General features: G+C 49.6%; 1 protein-coding gene across 1 annotated transcript in view; it reads left to right on the top strand.

Annotated features, from left to right (window-relative positions):
* The window catches only part of LOC121274073 (sialic acid-binding Ig-like lectin 9), a 74,245-nt gene that overhangs the window by 47,813 nt on the left and 5,334 nt on the right, over window positions 1-21,098 (top strand). The window contains exons 3-5 of the mRNA XM_041181219.1: window positions 13,858-14,235; window positions 17,616-17,984; window positions 18,798-19,094. Coding sequence (XP_041037153.1) covers window positions 13,858-14,235; window positions 17,616-17,984; window positions 18,798-19,094 — 1,044 coding nt within the window. The remainder of the gene's footprint in view (window positions 1-13,857; window positions 14,236-17,615; window positions 17,985-18,797; window positions 19,095-21,098) is intronic.

Here is a 21,098-nt window from a genome sequence, read left to right as displayed (position 1 = left end):
GTGTGAGGAGATATCCTTTCATGTCAAAGTTTAACTGGAATTTGTTTAAAAAGAATTCTTGTACTGTGTGTTATTGCTAAAGAAAGGATTTGAGGAACTAAGTCTTGTTCCCATCAGCCTAAAAATAATTTTCATCGATTTCAATGATTTAGCATTGAAACCTCCCTCTTTGGGCACCAGCCTTGATTGAAACAACTCACACAGCACTGTGGGAGGGTGAGTACTGAGGGAGTGCTGCACTGTGGGAGGGTCAGTACTGAGGGAGTGCTGCACTGTGGGAGGGTCAGTACTGAGGGAGTGCTGCACTGTGGTAGGGTCAGTACTGAGGGAGTGCTGCACTGTCAGAGGGTCAGTACTGAGGGAGTGCTGCACTGTGGGAGGGTGAGTACTGAGGGAGTGCTGCACTGTGGGAGGGAGGGTGTTGAGGGAGTGCTGCACTGTTGGAGGGTGAGTACTGAGGGAGTGCTGCACTGTGGGAGGGTGAGTACTGAGGGAGTGCTGCACTGTCAAAGGGTCAGTACTGAGGGAGTGCTGCACTGTGGGAGGGTCAGTACTGAGGGAATACTGCCCTGTGGGAGGGTCAGTACTGAGGGAGTGCTGCACTTTGGGAGGGTCAGTACTGAGGGAGTGCTGCACTTTGGGAGGGTCAGTACTGAGGGAGTGCTGCACTGTGGGAGGGTGAGTGCTGAGGGAGTGCTGCACTGTGGGAGGGTGAGTACTGAGGGAGTGCTGCACTTTGGGAGGGTGAGTACTGAGGGAGTGCTGCACTGTGGGAGGGTGAGTACTGAGGGAGTGCTGCACTGTGGGAGGGTGAGTACTGAGGGAGTGCTGCACTGTGGGAGGGTCAGTACTGAGGGAGTGCTGCACTGTGGGAGGGTCAGTACTGAGGGAGTGCTGCACCTTGGGAGGGTCAGTACAGAGGGAGTGCTGCACTGTGGGAGGGTGAGTACTTAGGGAGTGCTGCACTGTGGGAGGGTCAGTACGGAGGGAGTGCTGCACTGTGAGAGGGTCAGAACTGTCGGAGTGCTGCACTGTCTAAATGTCAGTAATGTGGGAGTGCTGCACTGTCAGAGGGTCAGTACTGAGTGAGTTCCACACATTTTGAGGGTCAGTATTGAAGGGGTGCCGGACTGTGGGAGGGTTAGTACTGAGGGAGTGCTGCACTGTGGGAGGGTGATTACTGAGGGAGTGCTGCACTGTGAGAGGGTGAGTACTGAGGGAGTGCTGCACTGTGGGTGGGTGAGTACTGAGGGAGTGCTGCACTGTGGGAGGGTGAGTACTGAGGGAGTGCTGCACTGTGGGAGGGTGAGTACTGAGGGAGTGCTGCACTGTGGGAGGGTGAGTACTGAGGGAGTGCTGCACTGTGGGAGGGTGACTACTGAGGGAGTGCTGCACTGTCAGAGGGTCAGTAATGAGGGAGTGCTGTACTGTGGGAGGGTGAGTACTTTGGGAGTGTTGCACTCTGGCAGGGTCAGTACAGAGGGTTTGCTGCACTGTGGGAGGGTGAGTGATTAGGGACTGCTGCACTTTTGGAGGGTGAGTCCTGATGGAATGATGCACTGTGAGAGGGTCAGAACTGTCGGAGTGCTGCACTGTCTAAACGTCAGTAATGTGGGAGTGCTACACTGTCAGAGGGTCATTAATGAGGGAGTGCTGCACTGTCAGAGGGTCAGTAATGAGGGGGTGCTGCACTGTCAGAGGGTCAGTAATGAGGGAGTGCTGCACTGTGGGAGGGTGAGTACTGAGGGAGTGCTGCACTGTGGGAGGGTGAGTACTGAGGGAGTGCTGCACTGTGGGAGGGTGAGTACTGAGGGAGTGCTGCACTGTGGGAGGGTGAGTACTGAGGGAGTGCTGCAATGTGGGAGGGTGAGTACTGAGGGAGTGCTGCACTGTGGGAGGGTGAGTACTGAGGGAGTGCTGCACTGTGGGAGGGTGAGTACTGAGGGAGTGCTGCACTGTGGGAGGGTCAGTACTGAGGGAGTGCTGCACTGTGGGAGGGTCAGTACTGAGGGAGTGCTGCACTGTGAGAGGGTCAGAACTGTCGGAGTGCTGCACTGTCTAAATGTCAGTAATGTGGGAGTGCTGCACTGTCAGAGTGTCATTACTGAGGGAGTGCTGCACTGTCAGAGTGTCATTACTGAGGGAGTGCTGCACTGTCAGAGTGTCTGTGATGAGGGAGTGCTGCACTGTCAGAGGGTCATTACTGAGGGAGTGCTGCACTGTCAGAGGGTCAGTACTGAGGGAGTGCTGCACTGTCGGCGGGTCTGTACTGAGTGATTTCCGCACAGTCGGAGGGTCAGTATTGAGGGGGTGCCGGACTGTGGGAGGGATAGTACTGAGGTAGTGCGGAGTGTGAGGAGATATCCTTTCATGTCAAAGTTTAACTGGAATTTGTTTAAAAAGAATTCTTGTACTGTGTGTTATTGCTAAAGAAAGGATTTGAGGAACTAAGTCTTGTTCCCATCAGCCTAAAAATAATTTTCATCGATTTCAATGATTTAGCATTGAAACCTCCCTCTTTGGGCACCAGCCTTGATTGAAACAACTCACACAGCACTGTGGGAGGGTGAGTACTGAGGGAGTGCTGCACTGTGGGAGGGTCAGTACTGAGGGAGTGCTGCACTGTGGGAGGGTCAGTACTGAGGGAGTGCTGCACTGTGGGAGGGTCAGTACTGAGGGAGTGCTGCACTGTCAGAGGGTCAGTACTGAGGGAGTGCTGCACTGTGGGAGGGTGAGTACTGAGGGAGTGCTGCACTGTGGGAGGGAGGGTGTTGAGGGAGTGCTGCACTGTTGGAGGGTGAGTACTGAGGGAGTGCTGCACTGTGGGAGGGTAAGCACTGAGGGAGTGCTCCACTGTCAAAGGGTCAGTACTGAGGGAGTGCTGCACTGTGGGAGGGTCAGTACTGAGGGAATACTGCCCTGTGGGAGGGTCAGTACTGAGGGAGTGCTGCACTTTGGGAGGGTCAGTACTGAGGGAGTGCTGCACTTTGGGAGGGTCAGTACTGAGGGAGTGCTGCACTGTGGGAGGGTGAGTGCTGAGGGAGTGCTGCACTGTGGGAGGGTGAGTACTGAGGGAGTGCTGCACTTTGGGAGGGTGAGTACTGAGGGAGTGCTGCACTGTGGGAGGGTGAGTACTGAGGGAGTGCTGCACTGTGGGAGGGTGAGTACTGAGGGAGTGCTGCACTGTGGGAGGGTCAGTACTGAGGGAGTGCTGCACTGTGGGAGGGTCAGTACTGAGGGAGTGCTGCACCTTGGGAGGGTCAGTACAGAGGGAGTGCTGCACTGTGGGAGGGTGAGTACTGAGGGAGTGCTGCACTGTGGGAGGGTCAGTACGGAGGGAGTGCTGCACTGTGAGAGGGTCAGAACTGTCGGAGTGCTGCACTGTCTAAATGTCAGTAATGTGGGAGTGCTGCACTGTCAGAGGGTCAGTACTGAGTGAGTTCCACACATTTTGAGGGTCAGTATTGAAGGGGTGCCGGACTGTGGGAGGGTTAGTACTGAGGGAGTGCTGCACTGTGGGAGGGTGAATACTGAGGGAGTGCTGCACTGTGAGAGGGTGAGTACTGAGGGAGTGCTGCACTGTCAGTGGGTCAGTACTGAGGGAGTGCTGCACTGTGGGAGGGTGAGTACTGAGGGAGTGCTGCACTGTGGGAGGGTGAGTACTGAGGGAGTGCTGCACTGTGGGAGGGTGAGTACTGAGGGAGTGCTGCACTGTGGGAGGGTGAGTCCTGATGAAGTGCTGCACTGTCAGAGGGTCAGTAATGAGGGAGTGCTGTACTGTGGGAGGGTGAGTACTTTGGGAGTGTTGCACTCTGGCAGGGTCAGTACAGAGGGTTTGCTGCACTGTGGGAGGGTGAGTGATTAGGGACTGCTGCACTGTTGGAGGGTCAGTCCTGATGGAATGATGCACTGTGAGAGGGTCAGTACTGTCGGAGTGCTGCACTGTCTAAACGTCAGTAATGTGGGAGTGCTACACTGTCAGAGGGTCATTAATGAGGGAGTGCTGCACTGTCAGAGGGTCAGTACTGGGGGAGTGCTGCACTGTCAGAGGGTCAGTAATGAGGGAGTGCTGCACTGTGGGAGGGTGAGTACTGAGGGAGTGCTGCACTGTGGGAGGGTGAGTACTGAGGGAGTGCTGCACTGTGGGAGGGTGAGTACTGAGGGAGTGCTGCACTGTGGGAGGGTGAGTACTGAGGGAGTGCTGCAATGTGGGAGGGTGAGTACTGAGGGAGTGCTGCACTGTGGGAGGGTGAGTACTGAGGGAGTGCTGCACTGTGGGAGGGTGAGTACTGAGGGAGTGCTGCACTGTGGGAGGGTCAGTACTGAGGGAGTGCTGCACTGTGGGAGGGTCAGTACTGAGGGAGTGCTGCACTGTGAGAGGGTCAGAACTGTCGGAGTGCTGCACTGTCTAAATGTCAGTAATGTGGGAGTGCTGCACTGTTAGAGGGTCAGTAATGAGGGAGTGCTGCACTTTCAGAGGGTCATTAATGAGGGAGTGCTGCACTGTCAGAGGGTCATTAATGAGGGAGTGCTGCACTGTCAGAGGGTCAGTAATGTGGGAGTGCTGCACTGTCAGAGGGTCAGTACTGAGTGAGTTCCACACGTTTGGAGGGTCAGTATTGAAGGGGTGCCGGACTGTGGCAGGGTAAGTACTGAGGGAGTGCTGCACTGTGGGAGGATGAGTACTGAGGGAGTGCTGCACTGTGGGAGGGTGAGTACTGAGGGAGTGTTGCACTGTGAGAGGGTGAGTACTGAGGGAGTGCTGCACTGTGGGAGGGTGAGTACTGAGGGTGTGCTGCACTGTGGGAGGGTGAGTACTGAGGGAGTGCTGCACTGTGGGAGGGTGACTACTGAGGGAGTGCTGCACTGTGGGAGGATGAGTACTGAGGGATTGCTGCACTATCAGAGGGTCAGTAATGAGGGAGAGCTGTACTGTGGGAGAGTGAGTACTTTGGGAGTGTTGCACTGTCAGAGGGTCAGTACTGAGGGAGTGCTGCACTGTGGGAGGGTGAGTACTGAGGGAGTGTTGCACTGTGGGAGGGTGAGTGATTAGGGAGTGCTGAACTTTTGGAGGGTGAGCCCTGATGGAATGATGCACTGTGAGATGGTCAGAACTGTCGGAGTGCTGCACTGTCTAAATGTCAGTAATGTGGGAGTGCTGCACTGTTAGAGGCTCAGTAATGAGGGGGTGCTGCACTGTCAGAGGGTCAGTAATGAGGGAGTGCTGCACTGTGGGAGGGTGAGTACTGAGGGAGTGCTGCACTGTGGGAGGGTGAGTACTGAGGGAGTGCTGCACTGTGGGAGGGTGAGTACTGAGGGAGTGCTGCACTGTGGGAGGGTGAGTGCTGAGGGAGTGCTGCACTGTGGGAGGTTCAGTACTGAAGGAGTGCTGCACTGTGGGAGGGTGAGTACTGAGGGAGTGCTGCACTGTCAGAGAGTCAGTACTTAGGGAGTGCTGCACTGTGGGAGGGAGAGTACTGAGGGAGTGCGGCACTGTGGGAGGGTGAGTACTGAGGGAGTGGTGCACTGTGGGAGGGTGAGTACTGAGGGAGTGCTGCACTGTGGGAGAGTGAGTACTGAGGGAGTGCTGCACTGTGGGAGGGTGAGTACTGAGGGAGTGCTGCACTGTGGGAGGGTGAGTGCTGAGGGAGTGCTGCACTGTGGGAGGTTCAGTACTGAAGGAGTGCTGCACTGTGGGAGGGTGAGTACTGAGGGAGTGCTGCACTGTCAGAGAGTCAGTACTTAGGGATTGCTGCACTGTGGGAGGGAGAGTACTGAGGGAGTGCGGCACTGTGGGAGGGTGAGTACTGAGGGAGTGGTGCACTGTGGGAGGGTGAGTACTGAGGGAGTGCTGCACTGTGGGAGAGTGAGTACTGAGGGAGTGCTGCACTGTGGGAGGTTCAGTACTGAAGGAGTGCTGCACTGTTGGAAGGTGAGTACTGAGGGAGTGCTGCACTGTGGGAAGGTGAGTACTGAGGGAGTGCTGCACTGTCAGAGAGTCAGTACTTAGGGAGTGCTGCGCTGTGGGAGGGTGAGTACTGAGGGAGTGCTGCACTGTGGGAGGGTGAGTACTGAGGGACTGCTGCACTGTGGGAGGGTGAGTACTGAGGGAGTGCTGCACTGTCAGAGGGTCAGTACTGAGGGAGTGCTGCACTGTGGGAGGGTGAGTACTGATGGAGTGCTGCACTGTCAGAGGGTCAGTACTGAGGGAGTGCTGCACTGTCAGAGGGTGGGTACTGAGGGAGTGCTGCACTGTGGGAGGGTGAGTACTGAGGGAGAGCTGCACTGTGGGAGGGTGAGTGCTGAAGTAGTGCTGCACTGTGGGAAGGTGAGTGCTGAGGGAGTGCTGCACTGTGGGAGGGTGAGTACTGAGGGAGTGCTGCACTGTGGGAGGGTGAGTACTGAGGGAGTGCTGCACTGTTGGAGGTTCAGTACTGAGGGAGTGCTGCACGCTGCGAGGGTGAGTACTGAGGGAGTGCTGCACTGTGGGAAGTTGAGTACTGAGGGAGAGCTGCACTGTGGGAGGGTGTGTGCTGAAGGAGTGCTGCACTGTGGGAGGGTGAGTACTGAGGGAGTGCTGCACTGTGGGAGGGTGAGTACTGAGGGAGTGCTGCACTGTCAGAGGGTCAGTACTGAGGGAGTGTTGCACTGTGGAAGGGTCAGTACTGAGGGAGTGCTGCACTGTCAGAGTGTCAGTACTGAGGGAGTGCTGCACTGTGGGAGGGTGAGTACTGAGGGAGTGCTGCACTGTGGGAGGGTGAGTACTGAGGGAGTGCTGCACTGTCAGAGAGTCAGTACTGAGGTAGTGCTGCTCTTTTCGAGGCTCTGTGCTGAGGGAGATCTGAAAGCGGGGTTTGTAGGGATGGTGGAGGTTTCAGTGAAAGGGAGGTTTTAGGGGCATGATTCAGTTACAGAGAGAGTGGGTTTGTAGGGATGGGAGGTGTTTACAGTGAAAGGGAGGGTTGTAGGGACTGGTGAATGAAACATCGGCATGCCTGCTTCTTAATGTATGGAGAGAAACCTGGAACGAGAGATTCTCCTTCTTCTCCTCAGCAAGCTGAAACGTTTCCTTATACCTGGTGCTCCCCAATCCTGCTGTGTGGACACATCATAACCATGGCATTGTCTGGCTGTGTGCAGCCAACATGGTCGAATAGGAATGAACAGAAATGTGACGTTGCTAAACTCTGTTCTCTGATTGGAATGTGCTTTCTGAATGCTGCACCTTTTTCATGCTGCGATTGATTGTAAGAAGCATTTGGGTTATGAATAAAATTACATTGATTAACACAAGTGATTAAAATGCTCAGCCTGTTCTGTAGATATTTATAGATTAAAATTCTTATTTTGCAGCCAAATTCTTGGCTCAAAGACATTACTTCATGTTGTCACCTTTTCTCCATCATATGATTTCCTCTGCCCATCTTTATAATAGAAATTTCCAATGTAAACATGTCACATTGTAGTTGCACACTCCTGCCAGTGGGGGTGCCATTCCAAAGCTGTCTTGCTGCACAGACACAGCGAGAAATATTCTCGACGTGTACATGATGTTGTTGTTACACAGACAACAGGCGGAACCTTGGGCAGTGCCTAGAATGCACTTAGGACAGTGCAGACCACGCTCAGAACTGACAGTGCAGCGTTTCCTCAATCCTGACCCTCGGTCAGTGCAGCGCTCCCTCATTACTGTCCCTCTGACCGTCTGCACTACCTCATTATTGACCCTTTTCAAGTGCAGCACCCCGTCAGCACTGACCTTCTGACGGTGCAGCACTCCCTCAGTACTCACCCTCCCACAGTGCAGCATTCCCTCAGTACTCACCCTCCCACAGTGCGGCACTCCCTCAGTACTGACCCTCCCACAGTGCAGCACTCCCTCAGTACTCACCCTCCCACAGTGCGGCACTCCCTCAGTACTGACCCTCCCACAGTGCAGCACTCCCTCAGTACTCACCCTCCCACAGTGCGGCACTCCCTCAGTACTGACCCTCCCACAGTGCAGCACTCCCTCAGTACTCACCCTCCCACAGTGCAGCACTCCCTCAGTACTCACCCTCCCACTATGCTGTGCGAGTTGTTTAAATCAAGACTGGTGCCCAAAGAGGAAGGTTTCAATGCTAAATCATTGAAATCGGTGAAAATTATTTTTAGGCTGAGGGAAACAAGACTTAGTTCCTCAAATCCTTTCTTTTGCATTACACACAGTACAATAATTCTGTTTAAATAAATTCTATTTAATAATTGCCAAGAAAGGATATATCCTCACACTCCGCTCTACCTCAGTACCAACCCTACCACAGTCCGCCACCCCCTCAATATTGACCTTCCAACTGTACGGAACTCACTCAGTACAGACCCGCCAACAGTTCAGCACTCCATGACTACTGACCCTCCGACAGTGCAGCACACCCTCATTACTGACCCTCTTATGGTTCAGCACTCCCACATTATTGACCCTCTGACAGTGCAGCACTCCTTCAGTACTGACCCTCCGACAATTGCAGCATTCCCTCACTCCTGACCCTCCGACAGTGCAGCACTCCCTCAGTACTGACCCTCTGACAGTGCAGCACTCCCTCAGTACTGACCCCCTGACAGTGCAGCACTCCCTCAGCACCCACCCTGCCACAGTGCAGCACTCCCTCAGTACTCAGCCTTCAACAGTGCAGCACTCCCTCATCACTCACCCTGCAATCTTGCTTCCTCCTGTCACTTCTCCAAGGTAATATCATCATCAGCTTGGACAGATTTATGGTTAATAGTCTTTGTAAAAGAACATTCTTATTGAGCTGTGATTGGGAACCGATTCAGCAGTGAGCCAGTGTACAAATTCACACCAAGTCCCATTCACCCATCACTCCTGTGCTCAATGATATACACTGACTCCCTGTCTGACAGCAGAATTGTAGGAGAGCAGAGACCTCAGAAGGTTGTAGGAGCCGGAGGAGGTTACAGAGATAGGGAGGGGCGAGGGTTGATGATGGGGTAAGAAATCAGTGATGAGAATTTGAAATTTGAGTCATTGCTGGACTGGGAGCCAAGATAGGTCAGCGAGTGACGGGGAGCGATCGGCTGAATAGAGTAGCAGGGATAAAAACTGGGGGATGACGTCTATCCCGATGTTAGGACTCGGATAACAATGCCCTGAAATTTTGTGTCTTTTGCTGATTTTAGTCAGAATTTCTCATGAAGACAACATAGCAGCTCCTAGAATAGACAGACTGTTCAGTGTCACACTTCCTGTCCATTCTCACCATGCTAGAAACTTCGATAAGGGAGAAAGATAACTGATAGAGGCAAAGCAGTCTGTGCGTAAAACTGTCAAATATTCTGAGTTATCATGATTGTCTCTGATCTGCTGCAGAGTTTATATTTCACGGAATCTTAGCACTTTGCAGCTCAGAGAGAGACCATTGACTCACTGCCTGAAAGGGCAGTGGAAGCAGATTCAACAGGATCTTTCAGAAGGGGAACTGGATAAATACTTGAAGGGGACATTTTGCAGGGCTGTGGAGGAGAGAGCAGAGGTGAGAGTGGGACTTATTGGACAGATCTTTCAAAGTCCCAGCACAAGCTCGATGGGCCAAATGGCTTCCTTCTGTTCCGGATCATTCTACAATCTGATAAATTAAGCCCCACATCAATAACTCTTAAGGCTCCCGCCGCAGGGATGGATCTTTGAGAAGGAAAGGGAACAAAAGGTTTCTGGTATCATTTTCATATTTCTTGACAATGACATAAGTGTATAGATCTGTTGAATATTTAAATCTCTAAAGCATAGAGGTAATCTGCTGTTACGCCCAGATCTTGTGGTGTTAACCTTGTCTGGATGTGTCTTTAATTGCTCACAGTGATCTGTGGGATTGTCATTCTTGGATGTTGTCCCTGGTTTAATTTGCATTTTGCCCTTGATGCAATTGGGGAGGCTTTAAACTAACATGGCAGGGGATGGGATCCCGAGAGGAGGTTCAGCAGAGGGAGATGCACAGCCAAAATTAGAAGAGAGAGCAAGTGAACCTGGAAGGCAGAGAAATTATTGGCCAGTTAAGGCACAAGATAGCGTGGCAGAGTTGGATTGTATTTATTTTAATGCAAGGAGTCTGACAGACTTGCATTCTCCTGCAGGTGTAATGTTGCAGCTCCTTGAAACTGCCAATATTGTTGAAACTTTCTGCATATTTCAATGTTATGTCATGAACTGAGGTGATGGGGTAGTTTCTGATATTGGGACAGACCTAAATCCATTGCCTTTCAGCCGGACTGGACAATCCCGGCAGTGGGTGGGGCCAGAACATCCCACCCCTATGGGACATTTTCAGTTTATTTGATGTGCCAGAGAGATCATTAAAGACAACAATCCACAATTTATTGGCAAGCCACGACAGGATATGTGTGAGAGGTGGAATATCGATCACCGCTCCTCGTCTCGCCGTGCACATCATCGCCATTTCCTGGTTTGTCAGTCACCACATGTATATGTTCCTGATGGGATAGCGGATGGTCATTCTTATTGCTTGAATTTTCCCCGCTGTGTAGGTTCTGTTTGGATCAGCGCACGGCTCTTTGTAGCTGCATCAGCCTTTGCTCTAGTGCCCTGCCGCTGTCAATGGCCCTTTCTGCCACAAGCCTTGCAGGATTGGTGGAAAGCTGGGCATTTCCTTGGTGCCTGCAGAAGGCCACATCTTCCACACATCTCACTAGGTTTGGATGTTCTAGTGAGTGTGTCAACAACTGATGTTGTACTGAGGACCTGTAAGCTTCGTTGACCTGCGAGGATCACTTTGTATTTATGTCCATCCTTGAGTAGCTCTTCAATGCTATAGGTGTTGGGCTTATCTAGCAGATCTTTCTGGAATGTTTCCATGGGAGTGGATGCAATCACCAACTCAACAACTCTGTCTGCAAACTCTGTGTTTGAAATCACAGTGCGTACCCTTTTCTCTACATCGGCTGATGAAGTGGTCTATGGATTGTGTAGGCTGATGAAATGACATGAACTTTAATTGATGAATATGGATTTTAACCTGATTCTGAAGCTGTCTTCCACTGTCATCGTATCTTTTGGGGATCCTTTCGCTCTTCTGCTTTTAATCCTGATGTGTTCAGCCTGTGTAGACCTTCATTCCCAATCGCGAGGTGAATTTTTATGGCTTGTTCGTCTGGGTCAGTCACACCTCAATCAGGAAACCAGAGCTCTGTATGCTGTTTAAACATTCTGAATTCAGATAGTCGGTCAGCTACATCCCAGTTCAAACTGGTGAATTTAGTGGACATTCTGACAATATTCCTTTGATCTTCCTTCTCCTACAGGACCTGGGATGAGTGTCACTTTAGCCCCTTTCGTGTGCTTTTCCGAAGCTCTGCCCACGAAGATGGGTTGTGGTAGGAACACACCACGGAGTAATGGAGTCTTTGTTTTTTATTCAATTTGCTGTTCAGCAATCTCGAAGCCGCCCGTTATAATCACTAACTTCTCTGGCCTGATTTTTATAATTGTTTTTGTGTGTTTGACTCTCCCTCACTCACTATCGATCCAGCCCACACCCTGGTCACTCGCCTTCCCTGACTGAGCTAACCCGCTGCTGGTCCTGGTGATACACGCTGTCCCACTCACTGACCGTGTACTGTAATCTCACCACGAGGGATCCGTCTGCTCCCCAGCTCTTTACTTGAGCTCTTTCCCATCAATGTGTCTTCAAAGGTTTCCTGAGCAGTCAGTACACTGCGATTTCAACCCTCTCTGATGCTGTGTCTCTGTTGTGGTCTGACCAAAGCTTCGAGGGTCATCTCATGTCATGTAGCTCGATCTAAGGCTGTTCACCACGTCATAGCTGTACTGAATCTTGCTGCCAGAATGTTTGGCCACCGCTGATCACCATGTTGTGTTTTTATAATTATATAAAGGCACCAGCCACTGATACGGAATTGGGTAAATACATTGTGGGTTTATTTATTTAGAATAGGGACATGAGAACAGATATACAAGGATAGAAAGCTGGGAGACACCTGCAGCCAAACTGTGTGAGCTGTGTTCTGCTCATAGGCCAAAGTGAAACTTGGACTGGATGGTGTTATCATCCCAGCTGATGTTACTACTGGGCAAGTCAGATCCCAGGGTGGAACTCAGCTTCATAGGTCCTAACGTTTATTTTTTATTTAGGAATGTGGAGTGCGGCTACTGAACAGAGTCACAGGAGTCATCTGATGAACTTCTAACAAAAGAATAAAACATTTATTAAACGAGGAAAGACAAACTATATGACATTACTCCTTCACCCAGACCTATACATTTACAGATTCATAAGTAGAACACAAGTTACAATAGCTATCTTATATTCTCATGTTCACACTAAGTACACAGCCGATGTAAACCAATAGACGACCTGTGGTTAGTGACACCACATTCTAAAAGCAATTGACAGAAGCCACTTGGAACAAATGCTGTGGCTCCCTCCTCATCTGACCCCAGACACTCTCCTTCCCATGTTGCTGCCCCCTGGATCGCCACGTGCATTCAGCCTTCCTTCCACGCCCTGTCTCTCCAATGCTCAGCCGTGTCAATGGCACACCAGGATTCACATGGCCGTAGTAATGAGTCACCAACCTGTGGTGTCTCCTAGGATCTTCTGGCTTCTCGTAAGCCTATTTTGCTTTAGGCCTGTGTCCTGCTGCTTTCTCCCTTTATGCTTGAAGCCTTCTTCTGCTCCTCACTCTTAACTTCACTTAACAGGGCCTTTTCCAGATTTGACCAGAAGGTCTTCTTGGGCCCTTTCTCCTGTTCCATTCGATGGTTTTGGCTTCTTCTTTACTTTGGGACTGACTATCTGTCCCGCTCCTTTGCTGCTTCTCCTGGCAACTCCTTTCAACAGAACTGAAAGTACTTTTCTGTTTTTCTCTGTCTCTGTGGGTCATTCCCTCTGTATCACTGTTGCTAGGCAACAGAACAGTTTCTTCTACCTTCTGTTTGATTTGACTTTCTTTCAAGAATCATAAAAACTCATTAGATCGGTGACTTCATTTAAAGTGAAACCAAAACTCAAGTACCCCCTTTTCTAAACAACCAAATACAGAAATACAAACTAAACTTGAACTTACAGATATACCTTATGCCTAATGCAAACAAATACACATAGAAATTCCTTAAGCCAACCCCAGTTCCTAAAAATCACATGACACACATCCCCTCGAGTGATGTCATGCTGCTATCCCTGAAAGGCATATTACAACAGTGTTATCACTTGGCAGGTGATGTGTGCCAGGCAGACCAAGTCCACAAGAGAAACTTGGTCACACGATCATAATGATTTTTGATTTTTTTATTTATTATGAGATGTGTGCACTGAATTCAGAAGCCACAAGTCCACCAACACCTTTAGAGATTTAAAAAAATAAATTAAAATATTTGCCATCAAAATAAAAGATTTCAAGCACATACATAATACTACAATGACTGTTATAATAACTCCTAAAATTCCTAATTAACCTGAGTCCCAGTTACACTCCCTTTAAGGCAACAGACCAAAAATAGATGTTAGATTTAGAACAAACTCAGCAAGTTAACCCAATGCCCTGGACAGTGGAATTCCAAATGGAATTTCCTCAACTTCAGTTCAGTTGGAGAGCAGGTTTGTGCACAAACAGGGTCCAGAGGAACATGAACCAGTGTAGAATGACCTTGTCAACTCCTGTGTCCAGGATTCTCTTCCATCCATTGTGAAACCTAGGGGAGTTCCTTGTGTGTCCTGTAGATGGTCCACACTGCAGCCACTGTGCCCCAGTGATGCAGGGGGTGGATATCGAGTCTAGTGAATCAACAAAACATCCAAAGTTAAATATTGATATTTCTCTCCCCAGTTGGACTGTCACAAGAGTGGAAAGGTGACACTCCACGAGAGGTGACAGCGCAGGAAGGTTCATGTGTACAGATTCCATGTAATTACAGTTATCCAGCACATTTAGTAGGGAGAGCACGTGTCGGAATCTGGTATATGAAATGGTACACATGGAATACATGGTCAAGAGGGACCATAGCCTTTCACTCTAAGGATCACAATCACGAGTTACCACGGTTCCACAATCGGACCCGGCTGTCTGGAGACCTGAAAGATGGCGACTGTTCCCTGATTATAAACAACATCAGACGGGAAGAAGCAGGACATTATTTTTTCAAAATAGAATTTGACAGCTGGAACAGTTACAGCTACTATCCTGTAACCCAGCTTCACGTTTCTGGTAAGTGCTGTGTTATAATTACTCAACAATTCACATTCAACACTCAATGGGAAATAATAGTGTTTGATTTGCTTGTTTTTTGGCCATGTTAACCAGCGTCACTATTTTTAATGATTTGTCTATTTCTGCTCCCAGATCCATGAGCTTATTGTGTGTGATTGAATCCACATCATAGCTGTAACGTAAACCGAGCTGAGGGGTGATGACACCTCCCCCCTGAGTGAAGTGTCTCCTCCCCACTACACCTTCCACCCCTCACACTGTCCGTGTAAACCCCCGTCCCATCTCCAGCCTCTCTTTCCCCCTCCAAAGTCCTTGAACGTGTTTCCATCTCCCAAATCCGTTCCCATCTTTCCCGGAACTCCATGTTTGAATCCCTCCAATCAGGTTCCCACCCCAGCCACTGTGCTGAAACAGCTCTTATCAAGGTCACAAATGGCATCCTGTGTGACTGTGACAAAGATAAACTTTCCCTCCTCCTCCTTCTCGATCTGTCTGCAGCCTTTGACACGCTCGACCACACCATCCTCCTCCAACACCTCTCCACTGTCGTCCAGCTGGGTGGGACTGCTCTCCCCTGGCACCATTCTTATCCATCTCATCGTAGCCAGAGAATCACTTGCAATGGCTTTGCAGCATCATCTGAACAGTGTTAGTTTTCACCTGTCCACTGAGGATCCCCAGCTCTACCTCACCACCACCTCTCTCGACTCTTCCACTGCTGCTAAATTATCAGGCTGCTTATCCAACATCCAGTACTGGATGGCCAGAAATTTCCTCCAATTAAATATTGGAGAGACTGAAGCCATTGTCTTCATTCCCCACTCCAAACTCTGTTCCCTCACTACCAACTCCATTCCTCTCCCTGGCAGCTCTCTGAGATTGAAGCCAATCTGTTCACAGCTTTGTTGTCCCATTTGATCCTGAGATGAGCTTCCGGCCTCATATCTGCGCCCTCACTAACACCGTTTATTTCCACCTCCGTAACATCGCACGACTTCACCCTGTCTCAGCTCATCTGCTGCTGAAACCCTCATCCACGCCTTCATTACCTCCAGTCTCGACTGTTCCAACACACGCTCTACACTCCATAAACTTGAGGCCATCCAAAACTGCTGACCACGTCCTTACTCACACCAAGTCCCATTCCCTCATCACCCGCTCTGCTCGATGACCGAGACTGGCTCCTGGTCAAGCAAAGTCTCAATGTCCAAATTTTCATTTTGTTTCCTCACTATCCCTGTAATCTCCTCCTCCTCCTCCAGTACCTACAACCCTCCCTATCTCTGTAACCTCTTCAAGTCTCTACCGCTTCCCTATATCTGTAAATTCATCCTGCCCAACAAACCTACCAATCTCTGCAACCTCCTCCAGCCACTACAAACCTCCCTATTTCTGTAACTTCCTCCTGCCCCTAAAAGCTTCCCTATCTCTGTAGGCTGTTCCAGTCCCGACAACTTTCCCTGCCTCTGTAACCTGCCCCAGTCACTACAACCCTTCCTACCTCTGCAAACTCCTCCAGACCCTACACTCTCCCAATCTCTCTTAACTTTTCCAGCCCCTACAACCCTCCCTATCTCTGTAACTCCTCCAATCACTACAACCCTCCTTATCTCTGTAACCTCCTCCAGCCCCTCCAACCCTCTGAGCTCTCTGCGCTCCTCCAATTCCAGCCTCTTGACCATCCCCCGATCCCATCACTCCAACATCGGCGGCCATGCCTTCAGATGCCTGGGGCCCGAGCTCTGTAATACCCTCCCTCAACCCCTCTCCATCCCTCTCTTTCACTCTCTCTATCGCTCTCTCTCTCTGTCATTATCCATTTCATCCACCTTTTAAGATTCTCCATAACACCGACCTCTTCTGGTCAGCTGTAGCTAATATCTCCACATGTGTCTGGGTGACATACTTTGTTTTATGACGCTCCTGTGTAGCACCTTGGGGTGATTTGTCATGTTAAAGTTGTTGTGTAAATATAAGTTGTTGCCCTTTGACCCTCGACCCCAGCTCGAGTCTTACTTTTGAGGGAATGTACAACCTCCTTAGATTTCTGACCAAAATGTAATTTGATTCTTTTTATTGAGCCAATGCCAAGCCCCGATACCGAGCGAGAGCCTCCTCATTTGCTGAGTTTAAGGTGATGAGTCAGCCCCTTAGTCCGTAGAGGGGACTCTCCTCGGTAATGTGCAGCCTTGTTTGTGTCTCTCCACAAGCGCATGAGGGGTTTGTACAGAGGCTGCAGCGCTGGAGGGGGTCTGCACAGGGGTCCTGGCCTGTCCTGAGCCGGTTTTAGCAAGGACCACTCTGGCCTTGGCAGCTGAAAGCCAGCCATTGGACAGAGGGGGCCTGTCACACGGAGCCTGTTAGTCACTCCCCACCGTGTCTCCTGTGCTCGGATCCAGACCATGTTGGCTGGTGGATCTGGCTCAGGAAGGGTCCTCCCCATGGGACCCCCAGATGGAAGGTGTGTCGAGCGGGTCATTCACTTGCATGTTTATTCTGCAGTTTAATATTTTAAGAAGGTAAGAATGTAGGAACATAAGAAATAGGGACAGGAGCAGGCCATTCGGCCCCTCGAGCCTGCTCTCACTGATCTGGTTGTGGCCTTAACTCCATTTTCCTGCCTGTCCCCCAAACCCTTGACTCCCTTGTCGATCAAAAACCTGCCTCACTCAGCCTTGAGTCTATTCAATGGCCCAGCCTCCACTGCTCTCTGGGGAGGAGAATTCCACAGGGTAGCACCCCTCTGAGAGAGGAAATTCCTCCTCATCTCAGTCTTAAATGGGAGAGCCCTCATTCCCAAACTGTGCTCCCTGGTTCTAGATTCCCCCACGAGGGGGAAACATCCTCCCAGCATCCACCCTGTCAAGCCCCCTCGGAATCGGATATGTTTCAATAAGGTCACCCCTCATTCTTCTAAACTCCAATGGATACAGGCCCAACCTGCTCAACATTTCCTCACAGGACAAACCCTTTAATCCCAGGAATCAGCCCAGTGAAGCTTCTCTGAACTGCCTGTACACAATGATCCTGTTACAATCTCACCAACGCCCTGTGCAGCTGTTGCAAGACTTCCCTCCTTTTATACTCCATCCCTTTGCAATAAAGGCCAACATTCCACTTGCCTTCCTCATTCCGTGGTGTTCCTGAATGCTGACTTTCTGTGATTCATGTACAAGGACAGCCAGATCCCTCTGTACTGCATTCTGCAGCCTGTCTCCATTTAAATAATATTCTGTTTTTCTATTCTTCCTGCTAAAATAATTTGTTGCAGTCCTCCTCAGTATTGACCATCCCCCCAATTCAGCCTCATCTGTAAATATCGGGTTCAGTGGATCCACAAACCATCCAGAGTTAGATATTGATATTTCTCTCCCCAGTTGGACTGTCACAAGAGTGGAAAGGTGACATTCCACGAGAGGTGACAGCGCAGGAAGGTTCGTATGTACAGATTCCGTGTCATTACAGTTATCCATCGTGTCTGGAAAACCAACCGCGAGGTGGAGTCTGGTTTAATAAAGAGAAACAGATTCCCTGGGCTCCCATTGCCTTTCACTCCAAGGATCACAATCACGAGTTACCACGGTTCCACCATCGGACCCGGCTGTCTGGAGACCTGAAAGATGGCGACTGTTCCCTGATTATAAGCAACATCAGACGGGAAGATGCAGGACCTTATTTTTTCAGAATAGAATTTGACAATGGTCCGAGCCATAACTATTACCCTGTAACCCAGCTTCACGTTTCTGGTAAGTGCTGTGTTATAATTACTCAACAATTCACATTCAACACTCAATGGGAAATAACACAAACTGTGACATTTACATATTAACACAAAACACAGCTTATTACAACACACTGTCTGATTCTCAATAACCTGGTGATAGCTTCCAGTTCAGTCCTAAAGCAACCTCTAATACTCACTTTAATATCAATGATTAAATGTATTGACTGTGTCCATTAATGTTATCAGGTTATCCACTCCTACTGATCTCCCTGACCCTGTTTGACAGTCTTACATATCTACAAAAGAATGATTCACATTTCTTTAGCGCCTTTCACCACCTCTGTAGGTGGCAAATGGATTCACAACCAATGAAATAATTCCTGAAACGTAGCCCTTGTTGTTATATGGGAAACACAGCAGCCAATTTGTGCACAGGAAGCTCCCAGAAACAGCAATGTGATCAATAACCTTATCACCTGCTTTAGATGCCGGTTCAGTGATTGGTTCAAATGGTTTCTCTCCTGCTGGGAACAGGATAGAATTTAAATCTGGCAGATTTCGGTGAAAGTAACAAGCCAGTTTGCCAGGAACTGTGAGCTGCTCCCCCACCCTCACCTGGGATTGTCAATTCAATTGTCTCGAAGTGGAAGTGAATTCATCTGAGAGACAGAAACACCACTAAGTCTGAAAATAGGAAATTCTCTCCTGATCGTTGTAATCTCTCAGTTCTGATATCATCCTTGTAAAAGTGCTTTCTCTTGTGGGACTGTGGTTTCTATTTGAACTGAAGCTTCACTTTATATTTCTCTAAAAGAATGCATTCTCTGTCTGTTAGATTTCACAGATAAACCCACGATATTCCCTGCTGAAATTATTGCAGGAAAGCGTGTGGATGTAAGCTGCACCTTCAACACAACGTGCAATGGAACAGCAGCACCTGTCTTAACCTGGGACACTCCCACTGACGTACCTGGATCAGTCTCAAACACTGTAACTCAGCATGGTGTCACTCTGACCTACACTTCTGTTCTGACCCTGATCCCATCACTCAAACACCACGGACACACACTCAGCTGCAGAGTGAGATATCCATCTGTTTCATCGGAGCGGACCCTCGTACTAACTGTGCAATGTAAGAACGGACACCCTTCATTCTACATTAGCTGTAATAGGATACATTGTGCAGAGCAAAATCCCACAAACTTCACTGGGTTGAAGACAAAACTGGTCCCTTTTTAATGAGTGATATTGAGCAGGGAGAGCTCTTCCTTGTATTGACCATTGGGATTGTTTATCCCAACCTGATAGGGCAGAGGGGGCCAAGGTTGTGACTATCAGTGTGTGGCAGAGAATGAACATGGAGCAGTGGAGGGGTTCATAACCATCACTGTGGAATGTGAGTGTGGAGATACATTTGTTTGTTTGTTGTCACCGTGGTCTCCGTGGAGCCATTGGGATCGTGTTGTTTTTAATCCAGTTTTCTTCAATCCTCGCTTAGTCCACATTATCCCCACATCCAACTTTTCCTCTCCCTTTCTGTTTTTGCTCTCAGTTTCTCCTTCAATGGTTGTCAGGACAAGGCTGTCAGGTCTTCGTTTCCAATCTCCGTACTTGACGACCTTTCTCTCTCTAACTGTCCTGAACAACCCTTTTAATTGCTGAATGTCTCCTCTTGATCTAACCCACTCATTGGTCTTTCTGTCCATCCAGCTGATTCTGAGCATCTGGCAGCATCTGTGGAGAGAAAGACAGGGTTAGCGTTTGGAGTCTGTATGACTCCTCTTCAGAGCTAAAGGGAAGTAGACAAGTGGTGAAATATATCCTGTCTAAGGGGGGGTGTTTGGGACAGGTGGAGCTGGATAGAAAACCAGCGATAGGTGGAGGCAATGGAGAGATTGTGAAAAATGTCATAAACAAAAGGTCAAAGGGTTGTTAACAGTGGTGGTATTGGATAAAGGAGGTGCTAATGGTGACATTAAGCAGAGTGTGATAATGGGCGGACCAGGGTAAGCACTCTGGAAAGAGACAGATGACCCTCGTGGGGGTGTGGAAGGGGGAGGGGACGGTGGAGGGAATAAAGATCGAAAATAGACTAAAATCTGCGGATAAAACAATCAATAAAAATGGAAATGAATTTCAAATAATAATAATGAAAATAAGTGGAAAACAGTTAACAAATAAAATAATTAAAATGATTATATAAAAAAAGGGTTCAAAAAGCAGTGAAGATCGAGGAGAGAGTTCATGATCAGAAATTGTTGAACTTAATATTCAGTCCGGAAGGCTGTAAAGTGCCTGGTCGGAAGATGAGGTGCTGTTCCTCCAGTTTGTGTTGAGCTTCACTGGAACAATGCAGCAGGCCAAGGACAGACATGTGGGTATGAGAGCAGGGTGGTGCATTGAAATGGCAAGCGACAGGGATGTCTGGGTCATGCTTGCGGACAGACTGAAGGTGTTCTGAAAAGTTGTCACCCAGTCTGTGTTTGGTGTCTCCAATGTAGAGGAAACCGCATTGGGAGCAGCGAATGCAGTAGATTAAATTGAAGGAAGTGTGCATGAAGCGCTGCTTCACCTGGAAGGAGTGTTTGGGTCATTGGACAGTGAGGGGGGAGGAAGTAAAGGGGCAGGTGTTGCACCTTCTGCAAATGCATGGGAAGATGTCATCGGAGAGGGTTGAGGTGCTAGGGGTGATGGAGGAGTGGACCAGGGTGTCCTGGAGGGAATGATCCCTATGGAATGCCAACGGGGTGGGGGTGAAGGGAAGATGTGTTTGATGGTGGTCAGATTTTGTCCGAAGGAGGTGAGAAATGAGGGAGGGAATTCCAGAGGTTAGGGTCCAGGCAGCTGAAGGCACGGCCACCAATGGTGGAGCGATAGGAATCGGGGGAACGTCAAGAGGCTGGAATTGGAGGTGCACAGAGATCTCGGAGGGTTGTAGAGGCTGGAGGAGTTTACAGAGATAAGGAAGTTTGTAGGGGCTGGAGGAGGTTACAGAGATAGAGAGGGTTGAAGGGGCTGGAGGAGGTTACAGAGATAGGGAGGGTTGTAGGGGCTGGATGAGGTTACAGAGATAGGGAGGGTTGAAGGGGCTGGAGGAGGTAACAGAGATAGGGAGGGGGTAAGGAGGGGTTTGAAA

Source organism: Carcharodon carcharias (genome assembly GCF_017639515.1).
Source record: "Carcharodon carcharias isolate sCarCar2 chromosome 29 unlocalized genomic scaffold, sCarCar2.pri SUPER_29_unloc_25, whole genome shotgun sequence".
Taxonomy (NCBI): domain Eukaryota; kingdom Metazoa; phylum Chordata; class Chondrichthyes; order Lamniformes; family Lamnidae; genus Carcharodon; species Carcharodon carcharias.
This window is presented reverse-complemented; position numbering and strand designations above follow the sequence as displayed.